Source organism: Juglans microcarpa x Juglans regia, chromosome 8D (assembly GCF_004785595.1).
Source record: "Juglans microcarpa x Juglans regia isolate MS1-56 chromosome 8D, Jm3101_v1.0, whole genome shotgun sequence".
Lineage (NCBI taxonomy): Eukaryota > Viridiplantae > Streptophyta > Magnoliopsida > Fagales > Juglandaceae > Juglans > Juglans microcarpa x Juglans regia.
Genome location: NC_054608.1, coordinates 2,402,349 through 2,429,235, shown reverse-complemented (window position 1 = coordinate 2,429,235; position 26,887 = coordinate 2,402,349). Strand labels below are relative to the sequence as shown.

General features: G+C 34.9%; 3 protein-coding genes and 2 long non-coding RNA genes across 8 annotated transcripts; 3 read left to right on the top strand and 2 right to left on the bottom strand.

The window, feature by feature from the left end:
- Positions 1-424: 424 nt before the first annotated feature.
- LOC121242073 (glycolipid transfer protein 3-like) lies at positions 425-24,063 on the bottom strand. 2 transcript variants are annotated; one of them, XM_041139971.1, is made up of 7 exons: positions 23,930-24,063; positions 2,740-3,140; positions 2,593-2,648; positions 2,218-2,348; positions 1,342-1,480; positions 891-1,034; positions 425-643 (listed from the first exon to the last, which is right to left on the bottom strand). In XM_041139971.1, exons 2-7 carry the CDS (start codon positions 2,900-2,902, stop codon positions 608-610), a joined length of 669 nt encoding a protein of 222 aa, XP_040995905.1. In that variant the 5' UTR covers positions 2,903-3,140; positions 23,930-24,063; the 3' UTR covers positions 425-607. The 2 variants fall into 2 exon arrangements, with proteins under 2 accessions (XP_040995905.1, XP_040995906.1); XM_041139972.1 differs by having other exon boundaries at positions 1,345-1,480; positions 23,930-24,053.
- LOC121242075 lies at positions 8,154-11,668 on the top strand. 2 transcript variants are annotated; one of them, XR_005935884.1, is made up of 3 exons: positions 8,154-8,193; positions 11,348-11,448; positions 11,555-11,668. It is a non-coding gene; the product is annotated as an uncharacterized LOC121242075 (long non-coding RNA). The 2 variants fall into 2 exon arrangements; XR_005935885.1 differs by having other exon boundaries at positions 11,345-11,448.
- LOC121242076 lies at positions 11,768-12,067 on the top strand. Its single transcript, XR_005935886.1, has 2 exons — positions 11,768-11,876; positions 11,959-12,067. It is a non-coding gene; the product is annotated as an uncharacterized LOC121242076 (long non-coding RNA).
- Positions 15,435-19,753, bottom strand: LOC121242071 (LRR receptor-like serine/threonine-protein kinase RGI1). Of its 2 annotated transcripts, none has more exons than XM_041139967.1 (2): positions 16,448-19,748; positions 15,435-16,020 (listed from the first exon to the last, which is right to left on the bottom strand). In XM_041139967.1, the coding sequence occupies exons 1-2, from the start codon at positions 19,260-19,262 to the stop codon at positions 15,566-15,568; spliced, it is 3,270 nt and encodes a 1,089-aa protein (XP_040995901.1). In that variant the 5' UTR covers positions 19,263-19,748; the 3' UTR covers positions 15,435-15,565. The 2 variants fall into 2 exon arrangements, with proteins under 2 accessions (XP_040995901.1, XP_040995903.1); XM_041139969.1 differs by having other exon boundaries at positions 15,849-16,036; positions 16,448-19,753.
- On the top strand, positions 23,961-26,639 carry LOC121242072. The gene is made up of 6 exons (XM_041139970.1): positions 23,961-24,380; positions 24,508-24,622; positions 25,838-25,919; positions 26,002-26,053; positions 26,168-26,222; positions 26,519-26,639. The coding sequence occupies exons 1-6, from the start codon at positions 23,961-23,963 to the stop codon at positions 26,605-26,607; spliced, it is 813 nt and encodes a 270-aa protein (XP_040995904.1). The 3' UTR covers positions 26,608-26,639.
- Positions 26,640-26,887: the final 248 nt, after the last annotated feature.

Sequence of the window (26,887 nt, the reverse complement as noted above, 5' to 3'; positions counted from 1 at the left end):
ATTTCTCGGCAATCATACGAAGTATCTGTATAGAAGTAGAGCCTGTAGTGTGATAGATAATTTTATCTTTATCTTTAGTTTGGATGCTGTCTTGTCCGTTGATATTGTTACCACATGAATCCTTCGTCACGAGTGATGATTTTTTTAATTAAAAATACAAAATTAAATTTAAATAGTCCACTCCCTTAAAAAAAATCTGGATGGAACATAAGAAGTATACTTTCACGAACTGCACCTCCATTTTTCTCTACATTTGGATACTGAGGACAGAATACCTTACTATTATTTAATATTTTATTATTATTTTTTATCTATTTTTTACTATTATTTATTATTATTTAATATTCTATAATTAATTTTTTTATTATTATTCACAGAATACTTGAGAATACTTCGCTACGCAATTGTTGCCAATGAGATGATATTTACACGTATAACATATACATTATACTCCCTTAATTTCATGTTTCTTTGACAGATTTTGCAAATCGAGCTATTTACATATTTGTATTATATTACAGGGGAAAAAAAAGAGTAAAAAATGAAACATTGCTTTTCAAAATCAGACCGTGTACATATGTTCCGTTTTCTTTATATGATATCTCCTTTAGGTAGACTTTAACCTTTCCAAGCCATAAAAACTCTGCAACAAATAAGAAACCAGTATGAATAAACATATAGGAACTGCATAACATATAGAAACCAGTATTATTAGACACTCTCCACACTGACATGGCATGAATGATTGTCATTTCTTTTTTCTCAATCTAAATTTTAATTTTAGTTTTTTTAATTTGATATGTCAAATGCGTGACGGGTGTATCCTCCACATCGGCTTGCAAATAGAATTTTTTTTTTTTTTTTGTTAGAAAACATGAAATTAAGCTTACCAAGATTGAGTGGTTTTCTTCTAATAAAGGCAAAAATAGTGAAATCAAGGTTTGCATTTCCTCTTTAAGGGTCTCACAGTTGCCATCTTTCCCCATGAGGAGATTAGTGAATGTTTTGTTGTCAGGCACTAGTTTTAGAGCTACCTGTAAACACCACACTTGTTAGTTGGAGGTGTGTTTGGAAGAAGATGATGAAGGAAGTATATAGTAGCATGTCCATGCTTTAATGCTTGTGAAAGCTTGTAAACAGTGATAAAAGCACTCATGAGCTTAACATGAAGAGAAAAGAGAAAAGACACCACCACCAGCTCATAGATGGGGCTCTCATTGAGAAAAGTGAAGCTTAAACTGGCCCAAACAATCAATTTGATTCACCCACCCACCTTTATTAAAAGCAAGTGATGACAATTTAATTAAAGGATACAGACATTTAGGGAGTGAGAGGAATTATTACTTTGAAAGCAGCTGCTGATATCCATCCATGCCATAGCTTTAAAGTGGTGTTGTAAGACTCCTCCACTGCTTGTTCCATCCTCTGTTCAGGGTCTTTTGCTAGTTTTTGCAATAATGCCAAAGTAAAATCCATTGATCTGGGGAGAAAAACACATTAATTTGTTCATGTCATTGAACATCAAGGCCTGATAATTTTAGATGTGAGTAGTCAGACCAAAAACAGAAGAAGAAGAAAGAAAGAATACGAATTTGATTCTAAAATCAGATACAGAGCTCAATCCAAGTTTATTTTGTTTCAATTAACAAGAAGCCAAGACAGTGAAGTGCTTATGTTTGAATCAAGAATTAAACTAACTCATGAAACTAATCAAAGGACATCAACTCAAGTTAAAGCTAGCATCACAGAAGATCATATTAATCCGATCCGTAATGAACTTAGAAAAAGAAAAGAGCATTATATTTTGTCATTGGATTATGCTGTGAGAAATAGAGCTGACTTGCAGAAACCATAAACAAAATGGTCATGGACAAGAAGATACTCTAGTTATTGTCTGTATTCATGACTTCGTGCCAGATGAACTGTGAAATGAGTCATTATTATTACTAATACGTGCACGGTTGATCTTGGAGTAATCTAAATGTGATCTTCTTCGATCATTAAATACAATAAATCAAATTAATTTAAAAATTAATTATTAAATTTATGAATGTTTAACATAAGAATGGGTGATAGGGCTTAACAAGAACAAAGTTCCTTCTTCAAAAATTATTAGAACAGCTACACAAATGTACCTCTGTTGGAACCTTATTAGACCTTTTTATATTTATTACTCAGAATCTTAATATTAAAACGCAAAAACACAAAGATGTTTACCTGGTAAGCCATAGAAAGGCTCTGCTACAGCTTGTAACTTTTCTTGCATTGCCTTCACTGGATTCTTTCTTCAAGATCTCAACCAGATTTGAATTCAGTAAAGGATCAGATTCATGAGCCGTTTCCAATCTCTGCGCTCGAGACACAATATAAAAATGGAAGTCGTTAAAGATAAGGATTCAAATAAAAAAAGCCAGCAGGAAAGCACCACAGCTTTGATAGCCGTAGTTTCTGATAATAAAGCTCCACATGAACTTTAAGAAAGCCAGCAGGAAAGCATGTCATTACAAAATCAAAAGAGTATTCTTTTCATATAACAAAATCAAAAGAGAATCGGGGAGATTTTTGTTGTGCCGTGGTTTTCCTTCTAATTACCTGAATATTCTGATGAATGTCTTGTCTAAGAACAGCCATCGTTGGTCCAATCTTATCTGCAAAAAGGTTTAAAACCACAGAAAGTTTATGTGATTTTTTACACATCTAGAGCTATTGAGAGAGAGAGGTGCAGATAAAAAGACCAACCAAGAACTTGAATAACCAAGTTGCAGACATAAAGAAATGGCTTTGTGGGGATGTGAGCAGCATCATGATCATCACCAGGTTTAAGTACTTTGACCATCAAAGTGAGCTCTTCAATGGCAGAGCTTATCTCTGACCCCTTCTCCATCTCCCTTTTCCTCTTCATCTCAACCCTCTATATCTTCTCTCTCTCCCTTATATTTGACTCATGATTCTTGTCTCAATACTTATAGCTCAACTCTGGGTATGTTATGCAAGATAGAGGGAGAGGGAGCCTTTTTGAATTTTCATTGATCGCTGACACACTCGGTGACACTTGTCCATATATGTTAAAACTATTAGAAGGGAGATCTAGCCGGTGTAGCTTCTCAGGCCAAAACTCTCTCTCTCTCTCTCTCTCTCCCCTTTTTCTAATCCTTTTTTTTTTTTCAAATTTTTATGGGTTTTGTGTATTTTTTTTTTCAAATGTTTCTGTTACTCTAGATTGATGGCGACCTTAAATTTGACATTGAAATAATCGAATCTCCCAATTGCTTTTTTATATGCAAGTATATATCCATCTGATGTGGGTCATGTAAAATAATTAACAAGATGGTAAAACTCTTATCATTATCCGAGTCTACGCCGCAGCTACCAGAGATATTCAGACTTTATCCATTACAAGTTGGAGGAATATTTATCATAATGTTGGCCATTTCCATGACGAAAAAGGCTGAAGCAGCTCTCCTTATAAACTCTTTTTGCAAAAGTATATCGATATATATGCACGTCTTTAATAAAGTTGTAGCTGTGGCTGCAATTTGGCGGGCTGAAGTCATGCAAGTCAAACCAGTTGTACTTGACAGTTCTAGTCTGCGTACATGGCTATAGTTTTTGTGGCCACTGCTTGGTGCGTTAGTGCTTTTGTTTCGGAATGTAATTTTCTGGTTGATAACAATAAAAAAAATGACACCATGTAATTTCTATCACATCAATGGACAGGAGTCGCCTGGATGGTACCTCAATTTTAATGACAGTCCTAACTTATTATAGAGAAAAACGACCTGATAGTTACAAATATTTAAGAAAGACCAAAACCCAGGCAAAAAAAAAACCTAGACATCAAGCCAGACCAGTACCTAGGGGTTACATATATACAAAGAAGAGAAATACCAAACCCAGGTATAAAAAAAAGGTCATAATCCAACCAGACAGTATACATATACCTAGAATACAGATTAGTAGAATAAGCCAAACCAAAAAATCCAAATAAACATAGTAAAGAATAAAACAGTCCTAAGCTGATCAAATAATAGGAAGACCTAGTCTTTCGACTCCCTCAGAACTTTGACTACATCAGGAAAAGGAAAGTCTCTATCAAACTTTTGCCTTGTTAGCCTAGAGAGCCCCAGCAGTGGCAAGCAGGTGATCCTAAGATGTTTGGCGTGGTCCTAATTCATTATTGTAATGAGTACTAAAAAAGATGTTGATTAGGTTGGAAATGTGATGTCCTTAACTACTGTATATATCATGGTTTTGTTAGGTACTTCTTCTTTTATAATAATTTGATTCGTTTCTTCTCTTCGTATATTGTTTAGGACGTACCAATTACATCTCCGCGGAGAGTTAGATACCAATCAACAGTACTTCATCCTCTCCTTTGCGCACGACTACAAAGAGAATACATACCAGTACTTAAAACTACAAGTCAAACTGATTTTTAGTCTGTTTTAGGTAATGAATTGTATGATGGTTCTGCTTGACAATTTACATATTCCGCTGAGAGTTGATTAATCTGTCTGGGCGCAGCAAGTCAGAGAACCTTTGAAGGAAGTGATTTTCTCCAAGAAACCCCCGGCCGAAAGGGATCCAAGTAATTTTTTAATGCAGAATGCAGATCATCAATCCATTGTTTATTAATTTACTCATATATTTTATAGTTTGTGTCTATATATATACATATATATATATATTAATCTGTTCTTGTATGTAAGCCATGACTCAATAATGGTTGTGGTAGAGTAGTATATAAAATTCAGTTCTCTCTCAATCAGAATATTAATGGTTCAAAGTCTAAATACAGATCACTGATCATTAGTTAATTACAATATCATCATCTTGTAGGCCAATTTTATTTAGTTTAATTTTTTTTGAGAAATTCTCAAATGGGATCCATGAATCTAGGAAGCATATATATCATGCACCATTTTATGAAACACTAGCTAAAAATTAACTGATGCTGTACATGAGCAGACAACCTTGTAATTGTCCTTTCCAATTGAAAGACTTCAACGGTACTTGAGTTAGGGTTATGCATTTATATATGCGGTAGGTTTTGAAAAACAAAAAAGATAACTCATATTTCTAGTATATAATCTGCAGATCTCTTGCGTTGCTAGTACTTCTGCTAAAAACAATATTTGATACGCTCATATATGTGATACCTCGTGCTGAACGATAAGGATAAGTGGTGCATGTGTTCCCACATTGTTTAAGAATAAGAAGTTGATCTTGCTCAGTACTATAATGACTTTGATAGGATTTCGATTATATAATTAACTAGTCCTTTTGAAATATAGACTACCTGACTTGCCAGCCTTCCCTTGGGAGTCTAGTGTTGTGGAAAAATATAGTTTTAGATACGATTGTAATTTTTTTCTATCTCTTTTGCTCTTAATGGTATAAAGGCAAGAGATTAACAGTATCCAAGATTAATAGAAAATTAGATCAGTATGAATGCAACAGGATTCCTTTGGGAATTACATCAATTGTTTAAGACCATCGAAAGAAGACAAAATGAATATATGTTATAAATTAGTGTGAACATCTGTTGATTTGGGAAACAATAAATTAAGGATAATTAAAGTGATTAAGTAAATTAGGCAGAGACAGCCCATTGGCCATTGAGCTAAATTAGCTTTATCTTGCCCCAACTACCTTGCTCTCATCAATATTATTTTATTAATCAAGTGTCATGCCTGACATCAGTACTCCTCAAAGAACTAGATCAGGAGTTTCAATTAAATTGATTTTTACTTGTATAAAAAAAAAAAAAAAAAAAAAAAAAAACTAGATCAGGAGTATCCATGTAAATCAAACTATTTTTTTTAACTAATCTGGGCAGATTATCTTACAAGAAAAAAAAATATTTATGACAGATTATTTACGACGATAATAACAATTTATGATGAAAATGGGCTAATTTTGATAAGAAATAATCATTTTTGTAAAATATAAATAGTCATAAATAAACAGTTTTCTCATAAATGACAAACAATATGAATAAAGGAATTATTTAAGGAGTGAGCAGGAAGGATTCCCTTTGTTATAACCAGAGACAGACAACTAGACTAATCCATGCAGTTATTTAACGACAAAAGAATAAAAAAATATCAACTGCATTTCTTTGAACTATTTATTCTTAATCTCTTGTATGTATCTCTTTTGACTTCACTTTATGTTCCAAGCATACGCAGGTCTGTAAGCATATAAAACTATAAATTAATTAATGATATATGTACAGTGATGAATGATGATAATTTTCCGTGATGAATCGATCATGGGGTCGAAGGTTAATGGAGGGAAAAATGCATGATCAGGTGATACTAGAAACTGAATGTTGGAGACTGTTTGTGAAATCACTACTTATCTTAAAAGTTTAAACTGATAGAAATATGTAGATTTAATTATTTATATTATATTCTTAATACTCATCATTACAAGTGAGCCAGACTCCCATTAATGAGTGGGTGTAATATGGAGTTAATATCATGTAAAATTATCAATTGTTTCAAAAACTTAATCCGACAGAAAGAAATAAATTTAATTATTTGTATTATATATATATATATATTCTTAATACGACCTAACTAGTAAGATTGTGCTAAAGAAAAATAATATTTACAATTTTAGCATGTGTGCAAGTTTCGTGTACTCTTTTAAAAAAAGTAAGTAATTTTAAGACTTATCTAAAAAAATTATTATTTTTTAATAATAAATCATATTCTTTTTAAAAAAGAATGTACTAAACTTCCATTAGGAGAAAAAGTCGATACACTTTACTATAAACTATAAGAACAATTCTCCAATCATGTGTTGTGATAAAAGTCATATCCAATGCTATATGGTGTTATATGTGGTACCTACGAATTGTACCTTTTTGTTTAAATTCACGAACTGCGAATTCTAGTAATGCACATAATTATAAAACTCAGAAGGTTTTCTTCTTCATGATTATATATATATATATATATATATATATATATTCAATATGATTTAGAAATAAATATAAAAAATGATTTATATAATCTTAAGTTATTCAAGTCTCGTGTATTTTTAATAAAAAATAGATAAATTTAGAATTTACAGAAAAATATTTTTTTTTTCTTAGAGGACTACACGAGACTTATATATTTCAATATTGTATCTAACATATATCTATTAGCAGATAAAAATGTCTTTTTTTTGTTTGTTTGCAGCACTTAGATGTATGAAACCAATATAAAAGGAAAAGAAAAGTCAAAGCAATTTAAATGAATGAATCCAACTTTTACTCATACTAATTTTCTATAAATGAATTGTTGTTTTTTCTTTTTCTTTTATTTTTTTCTATATTGTGTTGACTTTCTAGAACTTCTGAACAGGCCCATTTATCCAATAGCATCCAGTAATTGGGCCTAATCTGGCAGGCCCAAGATGGTTCGCCCCATTGAACCATTCATTCCCTCCATGGACTTAATGGGCCTCCCCGGCCTGCTTGGAGACTGGAAGAATCTTGAAGTTGCAAAAATACCCTTATATCCCGGGCCTCCATGGACTTAATCACGCTTATATCCCTATCAAAAGGAACAACGGGCCAGGCATTTCGTGACTCGAGTTCATTCATCATCGACAATGGCTTCGGCGGGCGCACGAGTACTGCACCGACCACTTTAGCGCCGTTGGCCAACCGATTTAGATACACTTGATCTTTCTCTAAAGTGAGTTTTAATCCAATGCAGCTCGGGACCACTCTACCAGCAAGAAAGCCCGTGGTTAGAGCTGCTAGAACTGAGTCCAAAGGTGTCTCCGCTTCAGATATCCCCATTTTAAGGTTCTTTATTTCAGTCGTTCTCCAAATTGACTTGCAACTTAATCCATAAAGTTTTGGTTGGTTTAGCTTCCAGAGTCACTTCCTGGGAAAGTGTGGAAATTGGAATATTTTTTTTTTTTTTGTGATGTGGGGAAATCTCTTCAAGGCAGGGACGTTCGACCCACCTCTGTGAAATAAACTCCAGTCTCGTGTATCGTACCTTCGGAAGTTTTTCTAAATCGCTGGTCTTTCACCGGAGTGTGGTATCAAAGATTGTTTGCACTCATCAGATATTGAACTTTGGACCTTCAAGGAAGTGATACCCCAAGACCAAGGACTTCACCACTTGGGCCAACCCCTTGGGGTTGTGGAAATTGGAATACTTCGAATCAAATCTTGATATACGGGTCATAATTTCAATTTTTATTCGGTATGTTTTGGTTTCATGTTGCAATTATACATTGCTCTTTATTGTTGATGATTTCCAATGATTTTATATGCTTGATAGTTGATGTTTGATTAGCATTTTTATCAACCTATTTCAATGTTAAAGTGTAAGTAAATGCTGAGTGTTCTGTACTCCGGTGAAATTCTTTGAAGTGAGACGTGTGAGGTTTTCGATCAAGCTTCATTTGAATGCGCAGGACGATAGAAGAGTGCGGATACAAGAATGTTGTATCTTGTAGCAGAAAACTTTACCAGACCAGAGAACATTCAGTTAACAATCAATGACAAAACGAACTCCATCAAACCAACCTCGGGTTTTTATGGGCATTCTCAAATTACTTGTCAACTACATCTAGCTGAAATATCACCCCCACCCCAACACCTGCATGCCTAGGACTAAGGTCGTGTGTCTGATTGTGGGTTCATTAACTTTTGGGTTCGTGTGAGAACAACAAAACATTTGTAGCCAAATGTGGTAAAAAAAAGCCACCCAAGCAGCTCTAACTAGAACCAACTTTCCTCTCCAGGGCTTAATGACTCAAGAAAGGTCTGGTTCACCATCCGTGCAAACACTAGAATCATCACGGAAGCTCAAGATTCTCAACCAAGCCTCTCCTTGTGAAGCTGTAATTGAAACATAGATTGAAATATTATTTATTGGTGTCCAAACACTAGAACAGGGTTAACAAATTTGTTTAGTTTGCTGAAATTAAACACAATTATTAGTTTTATATTGATAGTGAAACATCATTATCAGTTCTTGGGGGGGGGGGGGGGGGGGGGATTTTAAATATATTATGTTTGGTCACTCAAGTGAAAGAAGGCATGAAATGATAGAAAAGGACACGATTGCAGGGGGCTGTCGGTAAACTTGCTCAACCTCCTTCCTCTACAGACCTGTTTAGACTCCTCATGGTAGCTTGAAGTAAGGTCATTGGTAGGGACTGTAGAACAACCCTTGTTCAATGAAATGACTGTCAGTGGGCTGTTAATCATGAAGAACCTAAAAAAAAAAAAGAGGAATTGGTTGGCGTCATCTACATGAGGAGCATAAATTTGACGAGTCCAGCTAATAATGACTTGACAGCTGAATATGTGCTTTGGCTTAGGTCAGCTAGTCTGGAATTGTATTACCTAATCATATTCACAATGCAAGTGTAAGATACATGCCAAGAATCTTGGTAATGGACAAAACTCACATCATATCCGATCTTAGGTTTTTAATGGGGCTAAAATTCCAGATTGCTAATTGGCCTATGGTTTACTCAAAAAATTAGAAAAAGAAAAGATATAGTTGTTGGCTTCTAAAACTTAAGAGTCAACTCTTGAGGTTTTTAAGAGAATGCTCCATTTCAATGAGAGTTTGTTTTTAAATGACGGGAGTATTTATGAGAAGTGTGAACTTTGTGTCATGTAAAGGATCAGCATTATCTGCTCAGCCAGAGTTAATACAGCTTATATTAATTAGGCAGGTTGTTATGAGGGAGAATGAATTGTTAACTTCCAATCATATGTAGCAACCCAGGAAAAGCTCTAGCCACTGTGCGCTATTGAAAAAAACTAATCAGTTTGAAACTTTCCTGGAAATAATTATAAAGTGCAGTTTCATCTAGTACGTAGCTAATTGTCATATAATGTTCTACTATCATATGGTTGATCTTAAAAGGTTGCTCTGATACCATATGTAATGACCCAAAGAAAGTAGGGTTGAGCACCGACAATGTCGGAGTCGGAGTGCCCTACCTCCAACTCCGACTCCGACTTTGTCGGAGGTCGAATCCAACCTCCGACTCCGACTCTGATTCACATAGTCTCCGATCCGATTCCGACTCCGACTTGTTGGAGCGGAGTTGGATTTGGGCTTTTTTATTGGGCTTTTTTCATAGCCCATTTGAAATTTCAATTTGACAATCTTGGGCTCTTATTAATCGGATTTAGGCTTCCAGATTTTAATTTTTTTAAAAATATATTTTTTTCAATTTAAATTTTATTAAAACATAACCAAAATTGAAAAAATAAATCATTGTACAAATTATTGTTATTATACATGATACATTACTAGTACATGTTATTATAGTTTAGTTATTATATATTAGTATTGCATGTTATTATAAATTTATATATTTGTGTTTATACACAATACATTAGTATTCTTCTTGTGTACACGGGCGATGCCTATTTCATTCGTATGAATAAAATCTTTGTTACTTATAAAAAAAAAAATACATTAGTATTAAATGTTATTATACATTAGTTATGATATAATTAATATTACATGTTATTATACATTAGTGTTTATACATTAGTTGTTATTATACATTAGTGTTACATGGTAGTAATGGTTAATAGTATGGTGTTTACGTATGCTAAACTATTATTAGTGAAGTTAGTCTATTTATATTACAGTATAAGCATATTATTTTATAATAATTTGCTCATACTTGTATATTATTGAATTTAATTAACTATATAAGTTATAGTTATATAAAATATATATGATTAATATATAAAAATACATATATTTTTAAAAAATATGTACAATATCGGAGTTGGAGTCGGTACATCGCCACCTCCGACTCCGACTCCGACTCCGACTTATCGGAGTTGGTGCAGAGTCGGATATTCGGATTTTTGCTCAGCCCTGAAGGAAAGCGCTAGCCATGTTTGTGCTATAACTCTTAAAAGACTAGTCAATTTGAAACTTTCCTAGAATCACTTATAAAGTCCAGTTCTACTTAATAAATAGCCAATGTGAGACTTAGTACTCATAATTACCTTTATAAACTACTAATTATTTATGAGTTATTCCTTTTCTCAATGTGAGACCCGGGTGTACATAACTCCTGCATTACTCCTGCATTATGACTGGCTCTGCTCCATGAACCCACAAAGCATGACCATTACCACAAAATGGCCAGTCCTTATAAATGGTAGTTTCGTTTAACAAGAAATAGTAGTAAAGTGCTCTCTCTCTCTCTATAGAAAACAATATTGAGCAATGATGATATTTGTTCCATCAGAGATGTAATGTAGGTTATGTTTATTTGAAACCACTGCCCATTTGTTAAGAACTTGAACCATAAGTAGGGACTTGATCCGTGTTGAAGCTAGTAGGTGATTTCTCCAACATATACAGCTCCTCACAGGATGGATCACAATTCATGGCTGTAGAAGCAAAGCTGCTTAACTATTTCTTTCCATATTTATGTGATGAGGTATGCTACTGTCAATCTCAACCCGCGGCTTCTTATTTTCATTTTATTTTGGCAATCATGTACACATTAGCATGTGATCGTATGTTCTGTTTGGTTTTTGTCAAAGTGCTACATTCTTGTTGATGCGCATACAGAACCTCTATTAATCGCATTTGGTGTAAAAATTGCTAGTGCCACACCCCTGCTAGTGCCATCAATTCAGATACCTGGACCCAGTTATCTTCTTACCTAATTCACTGTACTTTTCTTACTTCATCAAACATCTTTAAAGCCTTTAAAGACTTAATTACATGGTTGAAATCTTTTTTCCCTATCTGCTAGAGTGTTGGATGCAGCATAAAGTGGCCTCCGGGACAAATCGGCAATCTGTAATCTCTAGTTTGAACTTCTTGGAGACAAATCAATGAAGAATGTATTATTTCTTTCAGGTATCGATGCCTCTTATTTAATGGATTATTACCATTTTGATGTAATATGTAATATTTTTCTTATTTCTGTTAATTTTCCCAGCCTTCTTGTTTTAGCATTTTGGATTTCTCAAGGTGTAATAGGCAAGAAATGATGTAATAGTTGATACTTTTGTATACGATTATTTAATATAAGTTGTACTTGTAGTGCATCTGAATGGTTTTCTCCACTGTTGAGTATTTTCATTTGGATGAGGGCTGTCAGATGAAAAATTTCTGGTTTGCCTGTTCTGATGGTCCTTTATTCCAACAATCAATTCTGCTATGCCCATTTAGATACTCCTGCAATTTCCTCTCACTCTTGAGGTTTATTGATAAATGTTGATATCTTCTTATATGCTTCGAGATGGACTACAAATGGATTCTAATTTGTGTACAAGATTAAGCCTACGAATAAATGTGAAGGCTGGTATTATGGGTACATAACCCCTAACATGAAGGCAATTACTGTTTTAACACATACGGGGTTTTGGTATTGCATGAGTTATTCTTGGGATCTTTTAACAATTCTTGGGATCTTTTTATGTCTTTGGGCGAATGTTCTCGTTTTGAATGGAGATAATTTTCATGATTTTCTTTCAACTTTTTCTAGCTCTTAGTTTGTTGGTATTTTTGCTTGTATACTTCCTCTGTACTTGAGCTATACTTATTTACTTGTTTAAATAAAACTTCTTATTACTTAATAAAAAAAAATTTATGAGCTAACACTGATGTCACCAATAACCCCTCCTTCAAGGCTGGGTTGGATTTTGCTAAGCTGATGTAAGAGATGCCTACTCAGTTATCTCTTAATTGTTGCATTGTTGTTTGCTGTGTCTCATAGATGTTAGCATTTGAAGTTTTGAACTCATGCTAAACTTTGGCAGCTGCTTTGTGACGGTGCTGACCTTTAAAATCAAGACTCCTATGGCTCTGTTATTCCTTACTTAGGAATAAGCTGTTATTTAATAATACAGGAAATTTGGAAACCAAAACTACGAACCATCTCTTTTACGTTGCCCAAACATAAATATCTCTTCAATCACACCTGCAGCCATGTTACTGTCAAATGGTATTTGACAAAAAGTGCTGAAACACGTCATGCACGCATGCATACAACACACCCAAATGGAGCACGACAGGAATAATGTTCATATTTTCTTTCACATCTAGATGATTGATAGGTTGAGGTACAATGTCAGCTTTGACAGCGACAAATAATGCAGATTTTAAAGTTTAATGTAGTGAAAATGGTTTCTTAATTACCACTTTTATTTTTTCAAAGTTGCCATCTGCATGCAATGCATATGCATGTGTGCATGTGTCATGAACTATGCATACAAGCAAAAAAGTGGAAACCCTTGGCATCAAAAGAATATATCAAAATCTTATTTCGTTACTTATTTAAAAATTTGAAAAAATTATAATGATTTGTTTGAAAAGATTATAATGATTAGTTTAAAAATTTTATATTTAAATTATGTTTAAAAATGAAATAAGATGAGACGAAATGAGAATTTTGATATGAGATATTTTACTAAACAAGTCTTAGTCTTCTTTACACTAATGTTGCTGACTCCTACTTTAATGGTTGAAAATAGGGATTCAATCAAGACATCCCAAATTCCCAATAAAGCTTTTTAAGATCAGGCAAACGATTGTTGTTGTAAAAGAAACTATGAGAGAAGGCTTATAACCTAATTAATCATTATTTGCGAATCAGTATTGCTAAAAGAAGTGTTACAATTACAAAAATAATTTTTTTTAGACAAACAAGGTCGAGGCCTCCTATTATTAAAAATACCCTCACTAAGGCGGACGAACAACCATGGTTACAACAATAAAGCTTCTTCAAAGCAAACAACAAAGAAATATATTAATGTTGAATATAAGGAATACCTAATCTATCCAGACGAACAAGACCCTGAATCCTTCCTTGCACAAGACCGTCACCAATAAATCTAAAGATCTTCCTTTAGTGCCCTCTTGCGCCAAAAAATTTGCAATCGTATTAGCTTCTTTAAAAATATGCCGAAATTGGATATTAAGCGTGCAAATAAGCTCCTGCACTTTCTCCAAAAAATTCCATAAAAACCAATACTTACAAACTCTCGAAGTTAGCCATCCGACCACTACACTTGAATCCGACTCCACTAATAAATTTCTCAACTCAATCGTATGACACAACCATAGCCCATCAAGTAAAGGTCGACACTCCACAATTGTGTCCGTTGCTTGGCCATAAAAATGAGCAAATCCTGCAAGAACACGTACTGTGAATCACGAATAAGTCCTCCTCCACCTGAAGCACCCGGGTTTCCACATCAAATTATGTCAGTTTGTGAATTAATTTTTGTAAAATCTTTTTATAGTTAAAGCATTTCTCTTGCTGAAAAGGTGTAAACAAGCTAATTCTCATATCAATGTCCATGAGTTATAGCAGTTTAAAATCTTCCGTTGGATTTATTTTATTTTATTTTATTTTTTGTTACACGTCAATTGCTATAAGGGCTTACCACTTACAAGGATGTGTACTTGCTTTGCTGATACCAGATGAACTCAACTACAATCAATTGTAATTGCTTAAGAAGTTTCACAAGAATGATTACTTTAGGGGAGGGGTTGCTTGCAATCTTGGCCATTGGAGTTTGATAGAGTACAGTGAACAATCTGTGGGCCTAAGACAGTCTGATGCACATGACTAAAAGCAATGTATCCTTTCAAGAACATGGAGCTTGAATACTCTTTTATATCTGAAACATAATAATTGGGGAGAGCTGAAAAGGATAGGGGTCTATTTGTTGTGTTCTATACCGCTCATGCCCTCCAAATGTGTCACCACCTTGGCTTTTTCATTGGCTCAGCCCCCCTACAGACAATCAATCCATTGGGTATTGGGCTTGTGTCTGTTTCCCTTGGTTCCCAAGTTGAAAGCTACTCTTGCCTGCATAGCCATGTTAATTTGATTCCTCGGCATTGTAGTGTTTTGCTCATATTTCTTTACTTCCTGTGACCTGTGTTATAATCATCTTTTGTTCTGTTTATATGTAATTTGCATGCATTTGGTATTTGAAGTCTAGATTTCATCAAAACAATTATGAAAAGCTAGAGCTGGCATTACGAATGAGATATGCTATATACCAATTCATCTCACTCCTGTCACACGGTAGTGACTTGGCATTACCCATCAACCATTAGATCAATTGAGGCCTCGTTTGTTTTCATAGATGAGATGAGATAAGTTGAGATAAAAGTTGAAAGTTGAATAAAATATTGTTAGAATATTATTTTTATTTTGGAATTTGAAAAAGTTAAATCTTTTGGATTGTTTCTCGGCACTTTTTGAAGTTTTAACTGTTGCAGTGAGAGTTGAGAAGTGCTTCTCGGGTTGGGGAAGGAGTTGCTACAAATTATTTATTGATATTATTATAATAAAATTTGTGAGTTCTTACAAAGATGCACTTAAACTTTGGCATATGTGCATTATTTCTACAGTGAAAATAGAATGACAGAAGCACTCCAAACTGAATGAAGCAATTGCAACAAAGAAATTAAGTGTGATAACCTCTTTCTACAACATAATAACATCAATCAATCTACTTGAATTACTTCGTTATTTGTATTTTGGAAAGAAAAAAATATCAATGAACTACATTCTAGAAGTTGGGATGCTATGGAAATTTGGTGGGTGATCTGATTAGCGGTTCAGATGATCTAGAGAAGCTAGAACATTGGACTGTTGCTTTTGGGTTGGTTGCTTCCCCATTGTCAAGCAAGTCTGGTTTTCCAAGATCCTCATTTTCGTGCCTGATTTCCTTGAGCATCACTGCTACATCTTTCATCGTTGGCCTTTCCTCTGGGCAAGCGTTCACGCATAGTAGAGCCACCCCAAGCACTTGAAGCATCTCCTGAATCTGTGTTCCGGATCGCGAAACCAGTTGTTGGTCAAGAATTGAAGTGAATTCTCTTTTTCTTTCTCGAAATTCCATGTTAACCCAGGTGGCGATGTGAGCACCTTCTGGTATCCTGTTATCGGTTGGTTGCATCCCGGTTAAGAGCTCTAGGAGCACCACGCCATAGCTGTACACATCACTCTTTACTGTGATCTTCAAGCTGTATCCATATTCTGCAATTCGGACAAGCTGTAGTTAGCATAAATTAGACTACCTTTCACATTATTATAGGAAGATACCATCACCAGATGCATAGATTAAAGTTTGTGCTTTGAGGTGGCAGAAGGATATGATATTCTAAGTTCAGAACGAAATAGGGAAGATGGCTCAAAAAACTCAAATTTATAAAGAGTTGAAGTGATTAAAGATATACTTAAGCCAGCTTAAATGATTAGAACTGAATATAATTTGACGAATATTTCAAAGAGTAATTTAGGAACACCATAAAGATATTGAACATTACTACTTGATACCAAAATTGTCTGGAATAGAAGTTAATCTTTGGAAGAAAAAATAAACTCTTGATTACGTTTCTTCGATGGGTAATCATGATTATCTTGCTGCTGTAGTTTGAGAAGAACCTGAAGCATTTACACTCACCAGGAGCAATGTAACCATAAGAACCAGCGACTGTGTTGGAAGCTCTTGAACACTCTGAAGATTGAACAGGTTTTGCAAGGCCAAAATCTGCTATAAACGCTTCAAATTGTGGGCCTACCAAGATGTTGTTAGCTTTAATGTCACGATGAATTATTGGAGGAATACAGTCATGGTGAAGATAGGCTAAACCATGAGCTGCTCCCAGTATGATCTTATACCTAGCATCCCAGTCCAAGAACAGTCTCTTCTCATGGAGCAATCCAGCCAAACTACCATTACAGATGTAATCAAACAAGAGCAATCTAGTTTTTCCATTGTTACAACATCCCAGAAGCCTCACTATATTTTTGTGCCTTATGGATCCAAGAGTCTGAACTTCTGCAGAAAACAGGTCTCTCTCTGGAAGCTCCCCATTCTTCACTGGCCATAGCTTCTTCACTGCGATAACCTGCTTTCTTGGAGTCTCAACACGATAAACAATGCCTGAACAACCCTTTCCTACAACATTAGCATCCAACAGCCCTGTGACAATATCATTTATGGAAAAGCTAATCTTTTGAAATGGGGTGAAATCCCATTCCAAGTCATGATCTTCTTCATCATTCTTCTCAAATGTGGTTCCTCGGACTCTGTTAAATAGAAAAAGTCCAAAAATCACTATCACCACTGTTACAGTTAAACTGAGAAGAGCATAGATTATAAGTTTTCCGGCAAATCTCATTCCGTGAAGATTCTCATTTATGCGACACTTATTTCTGTCGATGCAGAGTTTTTTATTACCAGAAAACGCTGTGGCTGGCAGGCCGCGGAAGAACTTAGTATTGGGTAGGAGACCTGAAAAATTATTGTTTGAGACATCTAGAGATACTAGGTTATCGAGATTGCCGAGTACTGTCAGGCTTCCTGTTAGCATGTTGTGAGAGAGATCCAAGTTGGCAAGCTTTGAAAGATCTGAGAAGCTCTCTGGAATGGCACCAGTCAGAGAATTCCTGCTCAAATTCAAGAGAATATCTAATCCTTGCAGATGACCAATTTGTTCTGGGATGGAACCAGTGATGTCGTTGCTGCTCATATCCAACAACTGTAAATCCCTACAGAGGCCAAGTGATGCAGGGATTAAACCAGTAATGTGGTTCCCACGGATTACCAGTTTGTTTAAGGACGTAAGCTTGCCCAGATTCTCAGGAATTATACCTCCTATTCTATTCATGGAAATGTCAAGAACATTTAGACCAACAAGGAATTCTAATGACGAAGGAATCATGCCCTGTAGTGCATTTCCATGCAAATCAATCATTTCTAGTTGAGTGCAGTTGCCGATTTCAGGAGGAATTTCTCCTGTAAATTGGTTGTCTGACATCTCAAGAAAGCTCAAACGATGTAGGAGCCCAATTTCTGATGGTATTTGACCCGTGAAGTTGTTCGATCCCATCCGTAAACGGATCAAGCTGGTGCAATTGCCAATATCTGGTGGAAGTTCACCAGATATTCTATTTGATATTAACAACAGTTGGGTTAAATTCTTGAGATTGAAGAGAGAATATGGAATTGACCCAGTGAGCATATTGTGTGAAAGATCCAGTGCTTGAAGTTTCTCACAGTTGGCTAGCTCAGTTGGTATGCTACCAAGAAGATGATTCTGCCAGGCAAAAAATTGAGTAAGTTCTTTTAGTTGTCCTATGGCAGGTGGAATTTCACCAGAAAATCTGTTGTTATCCAATTCAAGTTGCTTCAGACTTGAACAGTTGCTGATAGTTGATGGTATTTTGCCAGAAATATTATTGTAAGACACAAGGAGCTCCTCTAATGTGACTAAATTTGAAAGAGACTCAGGAAGCTCACCACTGAGGGAATTCAATGAGAAATCGATAACCATCAAATTTGAACAATTTCCAAGAGTTTTAGGCATGCTTCCACTAAGACTGTTCTGCCACAATAACACCCTTTTGAGGTTTTTCAGCAGACTCAATTCATCAGGAATCTTTCCGGACAGCTGGTTTTCATATAGAAACAAGTTCTCTAAGGATGAGCAATTACCAATTTCTGTTGGGATTTGGCCCGTGAGATTGGCTGTGTAGACTGAGAGCGTCTGGAGATTCTTAAGCTCTCCCAAGCTGCTTGGAATCTTTCCTGAAATACCTGTATCCGCAAGACCGATAAAAACTAGTCTTTTACAGTTTGATATTTGCATTGGGATTTCACCATGAATTCCTTGATTACCACCTGCACGGAATACTTCCAGACCTGACAAATTGCTTAGTTCTACAGGAATCCTTCCCGAGAGCTGGTTATCAAACAATTCAAGCTGTTGAAGTTTTGAGCAATTCCCGATTTCAGTTGGAATTGGACCCTGTAAGGAATTTGAAGTCAGTGACAATAACTGCAACTCATATAATTTTCCAACTCCGGTTGGTATGTTCCCTGATAGAGCATTGTAGCTGAGGTCCAAGGTGATCAGGGAAGACATGTTTCCTATTGAAGGTGGGATTTCTCCGGTGAGGTTTGCATTTGAAAGGACAAGTGCAGTGAGATGGTTGAAGGAGAGGAGCTGGGTGGGGAAGCTTGTGTGAAGATTGATGGAGGTTATCATGATTTCTGAAACAAACCCATCATTGGAACATTTGATATAATCCCATTTGCATGGGTTATGGTGGTTTGGATTCCATGAAGAGAAGAAGGTAGCAGAGGAAGATGAATTGAAGGCTGAAAGCCATGAAAGTAGAGACAGACCTTCTCGGTTCAAGGCAGAGATGGCTGGAAACAAAAAGATGTTGAGAGACAAGAAAAGAATAGTGATTGCATTGCTCGACATCATGAGTTGAGTACTCCTCCACTGTTCTAACTCATCTAATCTCACAAAACCGGCCTCTCAAAATCTATCTGTATGTTTTCTTCATGATAGATAAAGGGATACTGATTAAGTGCTTCTGGATTTGTCCAAATTTAGTGGAAGAAAGGGTAGAAGATGTACTCTTGAAAGTTTAAACCGTTTCAGAAACTTCATGAGTGACTTGCCATGGTTGTGGAAAAGTAAATCGACAGCTAGGGACCAAGGTGACAGATCCGTTTTGTGGTTTTAAATACAGAAATGGGTGGAAAGAACTTAATCATACAAATATTTTGGGAATGAAGGGAACTGGGTTGCAGTTATTTACGACACAAAAGGGTTGTCTCCTGTCAAATTATTGGCATGTTTAGTACAATGTATCTTGTTTTGTATCGTAAAGATACAAGAGCAATGTTAGATACAATCATTAATTGTACAAGTGTTGTGTACTCCTTTTGAAAATGAGTGGGGTCTATTATTAAAAAATTAATTTTTTTTATGTAGATCTCATATTTACTCACTTCTTTTAAAAAGAATGCCCAACACTAGTGCACTCCATGGTTGTAAATATCATTTCTCTATAAATACAATATATAGTCTTTCTGACTGCATAAAGCAATGGGAAATAATAGCGAGAAATGATAGTTACAGTCGTGAGTATGTAAACGCCGCGCAATTACTTTGAAAAAAATGAATAAATATAAAACTCACATAAAAAAAATTAATTTTTTAATAGTGAACCTCACTTTTTTTCAAAGTAACTGCACGGTACTTGTGCACTCCATGACTGTATATAACATTACTCAATAATAGCACATGCTGCATTATCAGAGATCAGGCGTATAATGTATTGAAAGAGATACAATAGGAAAGGACGGAAGGCAGCTCTCTGTACCAACATTTTCCCTACTCTTTTTTCTAGTATATATTAATAAAAATAGGAGTATATAGATTTAGCTGGCCTGCTTTGAGATACTAACCAAAGGTAGAGAAGAAAAGAATATCAGCAGTGACAACGATATGTAGTAGTACTAGATTTTCTTCACATAGCTGGCAGTTTGCTAGAAGTCATAAATTATCTAGCCACAGGAGGAAGATGAGTACATAAACACAAGTAAACAAAACATACACATGGAGGATAAGATCATCACTAACAGGTACAGAAGGTATTTCCATTGCTTGACAGATGCTGCTATATGCAAGTCTATACATACAGGACCAAATCAGAAATTCATTCATTTGTTGCAAACAATGTCAAATGATGTTTTTTGGTTCTTATTTCTGTATTTATTCAGTAACTTAAATTCACTGTACCACCTTTTATGAGTTGGATCGAGTGTTTGATTGCAATTTTTGTAGTTTATCAAAGGTTTTCACATACAGACTATCCATCTATTTTGTGAATGATATGATATACAGAGAGTGAAAAGGACAAAGCAGCACCCACAAACGTGGTAGACACCACAAACTTTTCTGAGATATTGTTGTGGTGAGGTCTCAAAATCATCCCAGATTGATAAAGTTTTTTCTTATCATGAAAGTTAGCCAGCCTTCTTCCTAAGGGACAATAATATAGGTCCATGCTGCATCTGGAGAAAGCTCATTTCCTTCCCCCATGCATGAACCTCCCAACAAACCCAACTGCAACCTAATAAAAGTAGCACAAATGGCCATTTGTGTTACTTGCGTTTGTAATCTTCGAATTCTTTGAGCAATTATCTAGAGATTAGTTTCAACCTGAGGTTGATGATACTAGGGATATAGGTTTGGGAAAAACAGAGCTGAAAAATTGGAAGATAGAGAGATAATTGGCTCATGACCATCAAAACAAGATAATATACAATGAACTTAAGCTAATTATTGAACTATATACTATATATATATATATATTATACTTGTTGGAATTTTCTTTCCAAATAATTCATGATGTAAAATAAATTATCAGGTGAAAAAACCGATTTAGAGACACCCTTTTCAAGAGGACAATAAAAGCATTTTTGAAATTCAAAAACCAACAAACAGAAAAGATGGAGGAAAATGATTATTCATTAGGGTGGCATTTGCAAGGTGTTGAATTATTGGGGGGTTGAAACAAATTGGATATCAGCTAAGAAATTGTATGGCCTATGGCTAGGATAAGTCGTGGATGGTGGGGGCAAGCGATTCCCCAACCACAGCTAGTGGGAGATAACTGATTTTGCAATTTTCTTGTGGAAAATTTTCCTACTTTTTTTAAAATCTATTTTCCGAAAAATAGTAAAAAACTTCATGGTAACAATTTTTTTTTTTTTTTTTTAATTGGGGGAGGGGGGTTTGGAACTCCAGACCTTCATTTTGGAGGCTGAGAATTATGCCAATCAGACCATAGACATTTGGCATTCATGATAACAAAATTTAACATGTCACATAACATAAAATACCCAAGTTCTCAGTTTAGTTATACCAATGGAGAAACACAGCACATTGGCACAAAATCTTGGAGTTGGAGTGATATATAATGCAGGGCGTGGTTTGCTTTTAAGGTTAAAATCCAAAACTTTGATAACTTTGAAAACTTCTCATCTTATCATTACAATTTTTTTAAATTCTCACACAAAATAAAATAAATAATTTAACTTTTTTAAATTTTAAAACAAAAATAATATTAAAAAATATATTCTAACAATATTTTATTCAACTTTTTAATTTTAATCTCAACTTATTTTATTTCATCTTATCTCATCTCTAAAAAAAATGAGGCCGCATGCATATGCCTACAAAAGGTACGAGTGGAGTGGAAAGAAATTATAGCCATCAATGCCTTCAAAAGAATGATAGACATTGGAGCCAAAGAAATGTTTGGATGCATCCCATGCATGCATATGCACACGATAGAGTTGCATTATAAGAATTAATATTTGCCAATGGGCAGGTTTCTCACTTTCCAGGTTGGAAGAAAAGCATCTATGCACTTGACAGGTCGCAATAATTGAGCATGTATATAAAGAAAAAAGTTGAAATCCATGAAACAGATTAATATGGTCCACTAGAGCCTTCAATGGTAGGGGACCGAAGATGCTAGAGTTAGGTTAATTTGGAAGTATTGTTCTAGGTTCTGTATGGCTAAAGGAGTCAGAAACATTGGTTATTTGTACACTAAAGAGTAATTAATATTGAAGGCAAATGGAAAAATCGAGATATTTTTTTTAAAGAGGACGATACTTCAATTTTATTGATAGTCTCCACTTGTTACGGAGGAAATCCGTGGATACAACTGAAATTTAGGGGTTACTTATATTCAGAAAGGACTAAAACCCAGGCCTAAAAAATTCTTAGATACCTAACCACAATACAATTTGCCAAAAAGATTACAAGAAATAAAACCAAAGCGACAACCTTCAAGAAAAAACTGCACATGCATATAAGAATTAACCAACAACAAATTAAAACATATCTCATGAGGAAATTCTCAAATAAGGAAGACCAATTCTGTCCGTGCGAAGCAGATCTCTTAATTTACTGATCAACGGAACCCGATCCCCCAACCAATCCATAATTAAACCCCCGCACCCTATTTAGCAAGAAAATCCGCAACATCATTTCCCTCACGAAAAACATGGCTCACTCTATACTCCAATTGGAGAGCAAGTTGACAGTAAGATCATCAAAAGTCAATTAATCTCTCTCTCTCTCTATCAATCTATTTCCCTTCTATTTTCGAAAAATCTACTTACAAGCCTTTTTTTTAACATGGATGATTAAAAAGTATTAGTGTTTTAACTCATTATAATTATAAGAGGAGTGTTAAACCCACAATCAGATTACACAAAAGTAATCCTACAAACTGACGTGGCTTCATGTGAGCTGTCAGATCTGTATTATAATAAAAGTAACTTTACAATCTGACAGACCACATCGAGACATATCAATTTGTGAGATTACTTTTGTCTAATAACTTTGTGGCTAGAGTATTTGTCTAATTATAATAGGCCTTGCAATAAGTGATGTGTTTAGTGGCATGCTGACACCTATATTATAGTCAAACATGACCAAAAACCTTAATGCTTCAGCTACGAAATTTACATGACTTCATGATTAGAAGTTGCTACATCATTCCCTTCAATCTAGTTTCTGCAATGAATCAGTCAGTACTTTTCACTTGGATCTGATTGGAGCTCTAATCTCTACATTGTAATATTACAGAAGAATAAAAACCCAATGTTTGAAAGGAGCCCAACCTGAATCACTGGAGGATCATGTTGGGCCAGGCACCTCTCAATTTGAACCCAATTGTGCATTGCTTTCAATTCTATGAAGAATTGAAGGCAGGCTAGAGCTCACAATGCTACCGATTGTGTGCACTCTCCTTTTGAGTAGAATAGTATTCCTAGACCCAAGGAAGAAGGGAAATGTTTAACCAAAAAGGAAAAAAAAAAAAAAAAGAACCTGTAAGAGAAAATGCGATTAAAAAAAATCAAAGTTGTCAATGTCAATCTCTCAATAGAAAAGCAAATATAGGTACTTTTTCAGAAAAGCATATATGGGTTTCTTGTGACAATTGGTTAACATCTATTCCTTCCTTGGTTAGCAATCTTGGAATGCTGCAGATAGTTGCAAGCCAGCTGCAGCCCTTATGACAAGCAATTGACATGATAAATACACACGAACACACACACTCTCTCTCTCTGATCTTCTGATTACTCAACCATGGCCTTTTTGGGCCAATGTTGTACAAGAAATTGCCTGGGTTCAAAGAACAGCTTCACTACGTTTTCAGTTTCCAAGCCATGCAAGGCAAGGCAGGTTAGAAACATAGTTACTAACCAGCACAACACTAGTTTCAGACGCACATTTCATCTACTATCACCAGGAGGAAAGAAGCACTCGAGAATTATCTTTCAAAACAACAAAGAATATCGATGGAGACTATGTGGCAGTGATGACGGCTCATGTGGGATTGCCCCTTTGTCACCTCAAATTCCCTCTGCAGTGGACGTGATCGAAAAGTTTTACCAAGCCATCAATTCCGAGGAAACTGAAAAATTGGATGAGAAATTGGACCAAATCTTGTCAGATCATTGTGTATATCAAGACCTTTTCTTTTACATCCCTTTTGAAGGAAAACAGGTATTTTATTTTCTCTTTTCTTTTCCTGTCTTCTTCTATAGCTTGATTCAATAAATTGCAGCAAAAATGCATGATAAATCTCATCACAATCTTGAAACATTAACATCATCAATATGGGCATGTACAGGATATTAAAAACTTCCTGCACAACGTTAAGGATGCAATGGGACCTCATATTCATATGGTTGTGGATAGTATGAAGGAAGGAGAGAATTATTCTGCTAGTGTATTTTGGCATCTAGGTAATTTATTTAGTTTTTCTCTTTGAACAAGTTTCCATAATATCATTTGATTCAAACACACACAGAGAGAGAGAGAGAGAGAGAGAGAGAAGAAAAAAACAAACAAATCTATCCCAAATCTTTACAGCAGTCAATGTAATCCAAGGATGAATTGTAAAGCATAGAAATTGAGATATTGTCCATTTGGACAAGATTCTGATCTGCTGCCTAGGGAACCTTATTGACAGTCTTGCATATAATTGAAACTTGATTAGACAATTTGAGAGGATTTTTATCAACAATTGGGCGGTCTTTAATTACCAGACCAAAAGTTGATGCCTTTTAGTGGATTGTCTAATTGGCTTGACCACAAGAAGATCAGAGTATAGTGACATCTAGATTACTTTTGACAAACATGTATATATTAATTTATTATCATTTTAGAATTATCTAGATTTAATCTTATATAGTCACATCAGTATCCTCTCTTGATCACTAATTTTACAAGTTCAAAGGTCTCATTAAGTATGAATTACTTCAGCACTTACTCTTATTACCTTTACCGATTTTATTTTTGACAATTTACTTATTTTACATATATAAAGAGAGTAAAATTACAAGTTGAGTACAAGAAATTGCAATACATAGGCTAGGAATTAATGAACAAAAATAAAAAATTCAACTCACAAAGATGAGCGTTTTTTTTTTTTTTTTGTGGTAAATGATGTAAGATTAATCCAATCTATTTTAAATATTTTTAACACTTTTAGTACATTTTAAGATAAAAAAAAAACATTCTAAGAGTTATGTATGTTTATTCTAATCAAATATATTAAATTATCTAATTCTCTAGCTTACAATCTGAGGCTAAAGATCACTCCTAGAAAAATTTGATCACCAGAATTGAATATCAGGCCAGTTGAGTCAGTTTAAGCCTCTGTTTCTAACCCAAGTCCAAGTCCAAGCATCTAAATGAGTTTAAATTTTGCATTTAAATTGAGTTTGATTTGTTTTTTGTATCCACGGTTTTCTCTACCATAAGTGAGGATTTTGAATAAAGTGCCGGAGGTGCCGCCCTTATTTTTGGCAAAAAAAAAAAAGGTCGAAGCCTTTAATTTTTTGTGTTGGTCTGGGAAGCTGATCATGCAAAGAAGCCCACAACGATTCTGGTATGAATTTTTCTGTATTTTATTACCTGACTCATCTGAATACATATCAACCGTGAAATTCTCATAGGATGGAAAGGCAAACAAATACCCTTTTCGACTGGTTGCGGATTCTTTGAATGTGAAGAAGTTCAGGGAAAGCTCCTAATTAGGTACTATTTTCTACTATCATTAATATATAGTTGACATTTTATCTGAAATTTTCTGGCTGATGAGAAAATTATACATATGTAGGAAAATAACAGGTGTTGAAGAATTTCCAGTAAAACCTGGTGACTTATTACTGGTATGGATAGATCAATATTTCTTATGAGTTTCTTGTCTCTCTTAAATTTGAGTTAGAACTAATTATATACTTGGTCTGTTGTCGATCATGATCATTTCCTGCATAAATCTGCAGAAACTGTTGAAGGCAATCAGCGATACTTTTGAACGCTACCCAAGGTTAGCAGAAGGTACGTACGTAACATTCTTAGCTTAATCCCATTGATCTATGAAAGGAGAAAAAACAATAAAACCAAAGGATGAAAAATTTATTTGACAGAAAACATCGATCATGGTACTATATGTTAAATACAATCAGTCATGAGTTGTGCAAACATCGCGTGCTCTTTTCATATGGTCCTATAGTACTTGCACAACCTATACATGTAAATATCATTTCTCTTTGTGAAGTAATGCCACTACATACCACAATTAATTATTATTTGAGTAGTGTTTTTATCTTTTCTCCCTTTGTCGGACGTTGCAGGGATGCTGCAGCTAAATTTCCAGGGCACACATGAAGGAGGAGGACCAGATCAGTCGCTTTTAGACACTTTTTTTGGGTTGAAACACTGATACATGTACATGATACTCACAATTCTTTTATTTAGAGAAGGACAATTAATTAAAGCATGAGGCAAGTCTTCATTATCAACATTACAAAAACAACAAACTTCCTTTATGATGATCTTTTTCTTTCTCAGATTGTGTTGTGTTGGTAAACCATCCTTACAAGCTCTCCATGCAAAAATCTTAACTTTGTTTGGATAGCTTTCCATAGGGCTTGTTGTCTACTAGCATTCGAGCATTCTCCTGAATTTCTTTGTGTTCTCTGCCTTATCAACCTGTATGCATT